General features: G+C 51.6%; 1 protein-coding gene across 2 annotated transcripts in view; it reads left to right on the top strand.

The window, feature by feature from the left end:
* Positions 1-10,674, top strand: part of CSF1R (colony stimulating factor 1 receptor) — a 61,305-nt gene that overhangs the window by 29,894 nt on the left and 20,737 nt on the right. For both annotated transcript variants that reach the window (XM_011931544.1, XM_011931543.1), the window contains 5 exons: positions 1,978-2,235; positions 2,666-2,950; positions 4,760-4,896; positions 5,563-5,722; positions 9,689-9,881. In XM_011931544.1, the coding sequence (XP_011786934.1) occupies positions 1,978-2,235; positions 2,666-2,950; positions 4,760-4,896; positions 5,563-5,722; positions 9,689-9,881 (1,033 nt within the window). The remainder of the gene's footprint in view (positions 1-1,977; positions 2,236-2,665; positions 2,951-4,759; positions 4,897-5,562; positions 5,723-9,688; positions 9,882-10,674) is intronic.

Below are 10,674 nucleotides of genomic sequence, written 5' to 3'. Positions count from 1 at the left end.
GCCTCCCGGGTTTACGCCATTCTCCTGCCTCAGCCTCCCAAGTAGCTGGGACTACAGGCGCCCGCCACCTTGCCCGGCTAGTTTTTTGTATTTTTTAGTTTCACTGTGTTAGCCAGGATGGTCTCGATCTCTGGACCTCGTGATCCGCGCGTCTCGGCCTCCCAAAGTGCTGGGATTACAGACTTGAGCCACCGCGCCCGGCCCAGGAGCAGTTCTATATATCATCTCACTCAACCCCCAGCTGAAGTTTTTGGGGTGGGAGCTGGGATTATTCCCATCAGACAGAAGAATAGCCTGAGGCTCAAAGAGGTTAAGCAACTAACCCAGCTGGTAAGGGAAGAACCAAGTTCCAAACCCAAGTTGGTGTGAGCCCACACTACAAGCTGTTTCCTGCTATAAAACCCCCGCCTGGGGGCCCTCGATTGCTGCCGCAGTGATAGGGTAGCCCCAGCTCTGTTGAGATTTGCTAAAAGGCTGCTAGAAATGACATTTGTCCCTCTTCCTGGTGGTTGCACTACATAGGAGGGCTACAACCCCAGGTGGCAGCCTTGGCTGTATTCACAATTCACTCAGTCCCTTTTGTGGATCTTGGGGAGAGGGAATGCACATTCTGATGAATACAAAATCAAAACATGAATTAAGCCATCCCAAAAGGACTTGAGAGAGAAAACCTTTCCAATTCTGGGCTCTATGGTGGGTCAGGGGGAATTCCCATTTCAAGGGGGTTTGCAGAGAACGACGGAGAAACCCTGAATTCACCAGAAGCCCTCGGGGCTGGCCTGTCATTGTGCCCCCATCACTGGGAATAGGAAGGGCCAGAGCTGAGGAGTTGGATGGCCAGGGTCAGCCAGTGGATCAGCGTCAGAGCCCGGCCTCGCAGCTGCCCCGCAAGTGGCACTCCCTCTCCCTGCCTGGAGAGAGGGCAGTGGCTAGGAGGCTGGGGAAGCAGAAGTGAGAACCTCCCTGTAGAAGGGCCACAGGCTGAGCGGAAACCGGGGGCTGAGCCTGACGCCAACAATGTGTTTCCGCCCACACAGGCTGGGGGGCGCCTGGCAGCCCCTCGGAGGCTTGAATCAGCTCTCACTTCCCTCCTTTGCCCCTATTTTAGGCCCTGGAAAAATGCTGACGCTGCAGAGGCAACGGGCCTTCTTCCCAGACAGCCTGCTAGGGGTTTCAAGTTCTCTTTTCTCCTTCAAGAAAATTTTCCTTAAAAGAAATTGGCTTCCCGGTAAACACAGATGTGGGGGGTGCAGGGGTGAGCTGCTGGGCGTAGACTAGGAATAAACATAGTGACTAACTCTTACTGAACCATCTATTTGGTGACAGGTGATGTTCTAAAGGCTTCCCATGCATTTAAAATGCCTAACATACTGATGAGTGGGTATGACGATTATCCCTGTTTTATAGGTGGGGAAACTGAGGCACGGCACGTCCCATCCCACTGTGCTGCAGACCAGATGTCAATCAGTGGGGGTGGGCGCTCCAGGAGATTCCTGGGACCTCTCTAACTCTGCCGGGCTAAGATCCTACATCTCTATTTTTTTCCTTTCCTATATGAATTAAGTCAGAGGGCTTGGCTGTGAACATTCCATTCATTTCTTTCTTCATTCGGTGGTAGAAATGCATCTGCTTTGTACACAGGGTTAAAAGAGTCCATTCCTAGGGAGAAGAAAGATGTCATCACAGCAGGGAAGACTAAGGCAGGAGGCTGAGGACCCCAGGGAGACAGAGGCCTGAATGAGAGGCTGAGCAAGCTGCAAGCCCCCTTTCTCAGAGAAGGGACCTCCTGGACATCAGAGACATCAGTCCAACCCTGAGCAGGTTGAGGGTTATGACCAGGGGGCAGGGGCTAATTCAAGGTGGTCCCTTGATGGTACAGCACCATCCCTGCCAGGCTACCACCCATCTCAGAGTCAGGACGGCCCAAGGGGTGCATCCTAGACCTCACTTCTGTCTGCTGTCCCTCCCTCCCAGCAGGTCAGGGAATCCCAGTGATAGAGCCCAGTGGCCCTGAGTTGGTCGTGAAGCCAGGAGCAACGGTGACCCTGCGATGTGTGGGCAATGGCAGTGTGGAATGGGATGGCCCCATATCACCTCACTGGACCCTGTACTCTGATGGCCCCAGCAGTGTCCTCACCACCAACAACGCTACCTTCCAAAACACAAGGACCTATCGCTGCACTGAGCCTGGTGACCCCCTGGGAGGCAGCGCCGCCATCCACCTCTACGTCAAAGGTGAGGAGTCTGAGCCTCCTCCCAAGAGCCGTGGCCCAGCAGGCCCCACTACAGTGGGCCCTAAAATTAACAATCGTAACAATTCAGCTCTGCATTTACTGAGTGCTGGCTATGAGCAAGGACCTGGAAGAGCTTCTAATGTGATGCAGTCCTCCCAATAACCCTGCAAGGCGGGTCTATGATGATGCATTTTCTAGAAGTGCTGGGAGATTGTCCAAGGTCACACAGCCTCACATAGTGGGACTAGAGTGGAGCCCACGTGCATCTGACTCTAGAGCCCCTACGCTGAAGTGTCCACTGAACTGTCCTGGCATGGTGTGAGCTCAGGTGAATGACCAGCCTCTCTGAACTTCCCTGTCACCTATGTCCAGGTACTCCTTGGCCCAGTGGAGGAAGGGCAGTTGTAACCCTGTGCCCTTCTCTACCCTAGACCCTGCCCGGCCCTGGAACGTGCTAGCAAACGAGGTGGTGGTGTTTGAGGACCAGGATGCACTGCTGCCCTGCCTGCTCACAGACCCCGTGCTGGAGGCAGGCGTCTCGCTGGTGCGTCTGCGTGGCCGGCCCCTCCTGCGCCACACCAACTACTCCTTCTCACCCTGGCATGGCTTCACCATCCACAGGGCCAAGTTCATTCAGGGCCAGGACTATCAATGCAGTGCCCTGATGGGTGGCAGGAAGGTGATGTCCATCAGCATCCGGCTGAAAGTGCAGAAAGGTGTGTGGGGCACAAGGGGACCAGCAGCCAGGCCTGGAGAGCGGGGACAGAGAGCCGGCAGCCACGCGGGTGGTGGCTGGGGACTGGGCATGATGGGGGGTAGTGGGATGTCCTCCTCCTTTCACTTCTTCCCCTCAGTGGTTCCACGATCATCCATGGGGCAGGACTGACAAGGTGTTGGGGCAGGGAGACAAACCACATGTGAGCAAATAACTCAGTGGGCAAGGTCATCTCAGGTCATTACATATACCACACAAAAAAACATTCAACAGGGTAGCTGAATAAGAGTGTGTCGGGTGGGGAAGCCTCACTGAGAAGAAAACACTTTATCAGAGCTGAAATCTGAATGATATGAAGGAGGTGGTTGTTCAGGGATCTGCTTCAGCAGGGGGACAGTGAGTACCAAGTGGTGAGTTGGGGACAGGCTCTGAATGTTCTAGGTATGGAAAGAGGACTGAAGCTCAGCCTCAGACATGGATTTCCCACTCGGGGCCTGCCTAAGGCCAGGTGCTGGGCACGTGAAGGGGAGGGATGCTGAGCCAAAAGGCAGGGAGGAGATGGTGGGCACGTGTGACAGCTCTTGCAGTGGCCAGGTAACAGTGGAGGTGGAGTCTCACCCTGCTGGGATGGCAGGCGGGATTCTGGTTTCTGGGAGAACTAGTGAGAGCAAGCAGGGCCCCAGGCTGAGGACCTGGGCTTGAGACAGCAATCAGTCCCTGTAACGAGGGCCAGGGTCAGAGTGAACTAGCTAGCCCAATGCCCCTGGGATCTGAGGCCATTAAACCTGCCCGGGAGGTCAAAGGACCTCAGCTGTGTGGGCAGAGGAGGCCGTTAGGGCTCTTTCCTGGCACTTCATCCTGCAGAGCCCTGGGCTGACCAAGAGCCAAGGGTCCTGGGCCCTAGCTCTGCCTTGACCCCCCTCAGGGACCTTGGGGGAGTCCTTTCATGTCCCTGGGCCTTAGCAATCTGGATTAGATTATCTTTCAACAGCAGCAATGGGCATAAATATGAATTTAAGGCCTACTGTGCATCAGGCATCTTGCCAGCCGGCTGCTGGAATATTCTTGTCATGGATTTGACATTCGACTACAGTCTAACTATTAAATAGAAAGTACAAATGTGATGAACAAGAAACCAAGCTGGGGAGTGGAGGGCATAGAAGTGCTGGGGAGGCTAATTCATATCAGCTGGTCACAGAGGCCTCACTGAGGAATTTTTGAGCTAAAGATCTGAAGGATGAGAACAGCCTCCCATTTGAAGAGTGGGAGGAAAAGCATTCCAGGAGGGAAAGGTGAGTGCAAAGGCCCTGTGGTAGGAAAGAGGTGCAGGGGGCTGCAGTGCAGTGAACGAGGGGTGGGGTTGTCAGGGCGATCAGAAACAGGTTGGGGTATGGAAAGGACTTTGACTTCTTTTCTGAGAGTAACAGGAAGCCCCTAATGTTTACAGAGGAGAGAGGCATGGTCCCATTTATATTTGTAAGAGGTCACTTTGGTGAAGAGCCCAGGTGTAGGGGGCTCAGAGGGAGGCAGGGAGGCCTCTGAGGAGACTGGTGCAGAAGTCCAGAGTGGAGAATGGTGACGGGACTGGCAAGGGGTAGAGGTGATGGAGAGAGTAGACTTTCTAAGGCCTCTATAGGATAGGACTTGCAGTGGGGGGAGTAGAAGCATCAAGGCTGCTTCCCAGGATTTGGGATGGGGCAGTGACGGGGGAAACCTGGCCAGTGTGGCCTGGCCCATGGCAGGGAGGAGAGCAACAGCTATATCACGTTCAGGGAACCTGGGTGTTCAGGGATCTCTCCCCCGGTCTCAGTCATCCCAGGGCCCCCAGCCTTGACACTGGTGCCTGCAGAGCTGGTGCGGATTCGAGGGGAGGCTGCCCAGATCGTGTGCTCAGCCAGCAACATTGACGTTGACTTTGATGTCTTCCTCCAACACAACAACACCAAGGTCAGTCCCTGCGGATCACAAGGTGAAGTCTGGCCATCCTCCCAGCACACCAGGTTTTACACGGTGGAGTCATGGGCCCCCTACTCCAAACCGGCTGTCTCAGCTGAAGGCACAGTTCAGACTCCAGAGAGGGGCACAGACTCGCCCGAGATCTCACTCCCAGTCAGTAGCTGATGCAGAACCAGGACTCATGCTTGTGCTGCTGAACTTTGTGGGGGGGCGGTGGGGGAGGTAGTTCTCTGTCCCCTTGACACATGGCCTTTGCCCCAGCCTTTAGACAAAACCCAGAGGTGAGCTCACTTCTATTTAGCAAGGGTTTCCTAGGCCACCTTTGAGGCCCAGGAATATAACAGCTATTTCAGAAAGACTTTGGGAGACAGGGAGCGGGGGGAAGGAGGATTCTGGGAGGGAATCACGCTGGGCTGCCCCTAAGAGCCCCCTCCCTTCCCACTGTGCCTGCCGTGTTCCAGGCACAGCCCTAAGCCACATGCATGCATATCTCATTTACTCCTCACTACAGTCTTGGGGGCAGGGAGCCCCATCTTACAAGTGAAGAAACAGGCTCAGAGGACAGGCAGATAGTAATTAAAGGCTGAGGATTGGAACCCAGATCTCTCTAATCCCTAAACTACCTTGGTATAACATCTCCATTCCTTCTGGCTGCAGCTCGCAATCCCTCAGCGATCTGACTTTCATGATAACCGTTACCAAAAAGTCCTGACCCTCAGCCTCGGTCAAGTAGACTTCCAACATGCCGGCAACTACTCCTGTGTGGCCAGCAACGTGCAGGGCAAGCATTCCACCTCCATGTTCTTCCGGGTGGTAGGTAAGCATCAGGGTGGTGGTGGATGGTCAGTAGGGATCCTGCAGGAGTGGGAGCAGAAAGGTTTTGAGGAGGAAGCTGGTGTCAGGGAAGGAGACCTGCTGAGGATATCTCTGCCAGAGTTTGTTTATCCAAGACCTGGCTAAGGAGCCACTCTCCAGGAGCTTTCCCTTACCCTGTCCTGGGACCTCTCTCCCACCTTGGAGCTCTTACATTGTGTGGCTGCACTGGGTACACCTTAGCGCCATTTTTTGTTTTGTTTGGGGATTGGGGTCCAGTAGCTCCCTACTGGACTGCAGTTGTTCATTTTTCATGCATTTCTTTATGGACACATGAAAAGACAATGATCGCCCAGTGATTATGGGGGAAGCACAGGGTGTCCTGGGAACACTGAGGAGTCCCCCAGCCCAGGCTTGGAGAAGATGGCCTCTAAACTGGGAAGAATGAAGGTGGGTTAGCTGGGCAGAAGGGTGGGAAAGGAAGGGGAACAGTGCTTCTGGCAGAGGGAGGAACATATGCAAGACTCAAAGGCAAAGAGAGCATAGATCATTTGGAACACTGAAAGAACCTGACAACAGCTCGGATGTAGAGTGGTGTGAGGAGTGGCCACAGGGGAGCAGAGGAGGCAGCAGAAGCCAGAGGTAAAGGTGTCTTAAAGTGAGAGAGTAACTGCATCTTAACCTGTTAGATGCTCATTGTAAAGAGGAGAGTGATGGGGTCAGATTGCACAGAGGAGGCACTGTGTGGTGGTCAGGAGTACACACTCCAGGGCAGTGTTCTAACCTGAGTCTGCCAACGACTAGCAGGTTGCTAACCCCACTGTGTCCCAGTTTTCCTACCTGTAAAATGAAGATATTAACAGTAACTGCCTTCATAGATAGAAAGATAGATAGATAGACAGATAGACAGACAGACAAACAGATAGATAGTAAGTACTTAGAACAGGGTCTGACACAGGAAATGCTGTCCAAGTATGCACTAGAAGATAGTATCTGAGAAGGCTGTCTGATACCATGTGGGTTGGGTGGGAGCCTGGAGCTGGAGAATAGGCTGAAGATGGCCAGTGGTGTGTGGAAGAGTCTAAGATGTAGGGATGAGGAAGAGAAAGGAGCTAAGGATGACCTCTAGGTCTCTGGCTATGGTGATTGGGTGCAGGCAGTGGCAGTCACTGGACTCGGACCCTGAAGCAGGAGCTCATCAGAGTGGGAGCAGGCTCTGAGTTCTTTAGGTCTGGCCGTGCCTCATGTGTTGAATGTTACGGGAGACAGAGGTGGCGAGGAGCATGAGAATCATGAGCATTGCTACCCTAGAGTACATGCATGACTTGCAGCAGATTGTGAACTCTGCCGTGGACCCCATTATGTACTGGAGGCTTTGGCACGGTAAAGGGGAAGAAGAGCAAAAGCACAAGAATTGTCCTTCAGTTATGGCTTCTAATCCTGTCTGCTTTCTAGTACAGGCATACAGTCGTCACTCAATACGTGTTTATGTTCATTCACACTTTGGGCCAAACACTGTTCTAGACATCGAGGATACAGCTGCAAATGAAACAGATACAACAACCCCTGACCTCATGAAGTGGGTGCTCTAGCTGGGAATGGGTAGGCAATGAACCAAGTAAATTATTAAAAAACAAATGATGTAGCATTTGCAGCTTCAGATTGGGTGGTCACCAAGGAAGATGTCACTGGAAAGCTGATATTTGAGCAAAGACTTAACTTGGTGAAGGAGCAAGTCATGTGGCCATTTTGGAGAAGGGAGCTCCATCCTGCGGCAGGACTGTGCTTGCCGTGTTCAGGGGACAAGTGGGCCAGTGTGGCTGCGGGGAGAGAAAAAATGTGGCCTCAGATGAGGTCAGAGAGTTAAAGTGGGGAGGTGGCAGATCCCACAGGGCCTTGGAGGCCACTGTAAAAACTTGGGCTTTTTCTCCTGAGAGAGATGGGGAGCTGTGGGATGGTCTGAGCAGATGAGTGACATGGTGGGGTTGGATGTAACAAGAATTAACAGAGCTTTCTTGGGCGTTGAGTACTGTCTGTAGGGAGACAAGGATGGAAGCAGGGAGATGAAGGAGGAGGCTACCGCAGTGGTCCAGGCTGGAGCTGATGGTGGGTGGACTAGAGTGGCAATGGTGAAGGTAGCAGGAAGTGCTGGTGTTTGGATGGATGAATGGACAAATGGATGGATGAATAATAGATGGATTGCTGAGAGAGACAGAGAAGAAGAGAAAAGCCTTGCCCCCAAAAGCTCACAGACTAGTTGGAGAGAGAAGAAAGCTACCTGGAGGCAGAACCAGATGCATGAAGCGGTGCAGATGTGGTGCCTAATGAGTATATAGTCTGGAAGGGCAGCAAAAGTCCAGTGGAGTGAGAGGTTCCTGCATCCTGGAGCACTGAGTAGAGACTCCCTCATGGCGGTGAGTCTTAAAGGATAAAGGGGCCTCTATAATGAAAAGGAGGAGGATGGGATTCCTGGTGGAGGAAATGGCTAGAGCAAAACCTCCAAGGTTGGAATGACTGTGGTGTGTTCAGGGATGTTAGGAGACCCAGGTGGGTGGAGCGTTGAGTGTGTGTTTGTGTGTGTGTAGGAAGGAAGAGGGGAGGGGGCTGGAAGAGCACAGTGAGACCTGATTTGATTGAGGAGAGCCTTGAATGCCAAACTGAATAATGGAGGCGAAGGGACGCCATAGGGGGCTTTTGAGTAGACATATGTCAGTGTAGAAGGGTGAATTTCAGATTTTTAGACAGAACAGAGTAAGGAGAGGAGCTCTTAGAAATCATCTAGTCCAGGGCTTGTGGCAGAGCCCTGAGGTTTTAAGAAGGCATGTCAGGGCCTACCATGACAGGCACGGAGAGGCTGAGTGAATTGGGGTTCTTGCCACAATTCCTTTGCCTGAGATTCAACAAGAGCAGCTGGATTACAAGCTGTACAAAATTTCATTAGGAGAAACTAGTTAGTAGCTGGGCATGGTGGCAGGAACCTGTAGTCCCAGCTACTCGGGAGGCTGAGGCAGAAGAATTGCTTTAACCTGGGAGGCAGAGGTTGCAGTAAGCTGAGACTGCGCCACTGCACTCCAGCCTGGACAACAGAGTGAGACTCTGTCTCAAAAAAAAAGAGAAACTAGTCAGGACTCTTTCAGATACAAGTAACAGAAATCAACTCAAACTGGCCTAATTAAAATGTTTTTTTTTTTCCTTATAGCTAAAATGCTCATGGATATCAGCTTCAGGAACACTTGGATCTAGGTGTTCAGCTGATGCTGGAAAGAATCTATGGCTCCCCAACTCTCAGCTCTGCTTTTTCCTTTTGGGCCTAGCCCCCAGAAGGCTTTCCCCTTGTAGGACTCTGACTATCTGCCTTGTAGTATCTGACCTAGCAATACCAGTAAAATAAGGGCTTCTCTTTTCCCAGAGTCTTAACAAAAATCATGGAATTGAGTGTTATGGACTCATGGACTCATGGTAACCCAAACCAATCACTGGGCCAGAGGGGACAGAGTACCCTCACTGGCTGGCCTGGGTTACACACCTACTCCAGAGCTATATTTGGAAGCTGCATTGACTGACTTATGACCAGAAGAAAGGGAAATGGATGAAGACATGTGAAATTGTGTATGTGTGAGCGTGCGCACATGTGTATTTTTTCTTGCTGCCAAAAATTTTTCAAAAACTTGGAAAATCACAGATTATATTCAATCTCTTCATTACACAAATAAGGAGATGGAGGCACAAATGGGGATAGGAATTTGCCCAGGTTCTCCTAGGGCCTCAGTGAGAAAAGTTTTGATCCAGGGATTCCGAAGGGGGGTGGTGAGAAGAGGGGTGTCAGAGGACCTGTCTTGGGTGGTGGTGAGGACTGTATACCTGTGACATAGCTGCTCAGGGACTGGATCAATGGGTGGATGACAAAATGGACAAATAAACCAGGACATCTTCCCACTAATGCCAGATGCTTGTGTGTTCTGCTTTCCAGAGAGTGCCTACTTGGACTTGAGCTCTGAGCAGAACCTCATCCAGGAGGTGACCGTGGGGGAGGGGCTCAACCTCAAAGTCATGGTGGAGGCCTACCCAGGCCTGCAAGGTTTTAACTGGACCTACCTGGGACCCTTTTCTGACCACCAGCCTGAACCCAAGCTTGCTAATGCTACCACCAAGGACACATACAGGTACCACTTATCAGCTCCCATCTACACAGCCCTATAGCCAGATGGGGGATGCTTCAGCAAGAATCAGGACACTTGGCTCATGTCCCAGCCTTGCTGTATGACCTTGAGCAAGTTCCTGTCCCTTTCTGGGCTTCACTTTCCCTGATTTCATGGAATCCCAATATTGGTTATCTGTGTTTGAGATCTGGATGAGATTGACTTATCTCTCCATCCCACATCCTTGGGATAGTCAACGCCCCACCCAAGGGTTCTACCATTTCTTGGGAGTGTGCATTCTCATGGCCCCTCAAGAACCCTCAGTCTCATTCATTTTCCTCTTTTGGGGCCAATCTAAATACAGAAAACAGCCCCACTCACAGACACCCTCCTGATAATGACTGCCCAAGTTATCTGCCACATACACAGGCTTGGAGGGAGGGGAAGAGGGAATTAACATCACATAATCACAGATACATGAGATGTTCTTTAAAGGAGTGTGATCACCCAGCCGCGAGAATTTCTCATTGGCTGCTCTTCTCCGTAAGCTCAAAACTCTTCCCATGAAGTGCAATCTATAATAGCTCGACACCCCCTCTTCTTCCATCTCTCCACTCCCACAATCCTGTGTATTTCACACACACATTTTAGAAATCTGTTTCCTGTCTGCTTATGAACTGTGTTCTTGGGGTCTTACTTTCTCATCCAAAGTGGCTTAAGCAGGTAGGTTCTAAATAAGAAAGCTTTGTCCCTAAGAGGAACACTCATACCAGGTATACTAGGTATTAACTCAGGTATTAAAACAGTTCTTTCTTTT

This window comes from Colobus angolensis, unplaced genomic scaffold (assembly GCF_000951035.1).
Source record: "Colobus angolensis palliatus isolate OR3802 unplaced genomic scaffold, Cang.pa_1.0 Scaffold90, whole genome shotgun sequence".
Classification (NCBI taxonomy): domain Eukaryota; kingdom Metazoa; phylum Chordata; class Mammalia; order Primates; family Cercopithecidae; genus Colobus; species Colobus angolensis.
Note: the sequence above shows the minus strand (reverse complement) of the source record. Positions and strands in the feature narration are given on the sequence as shown.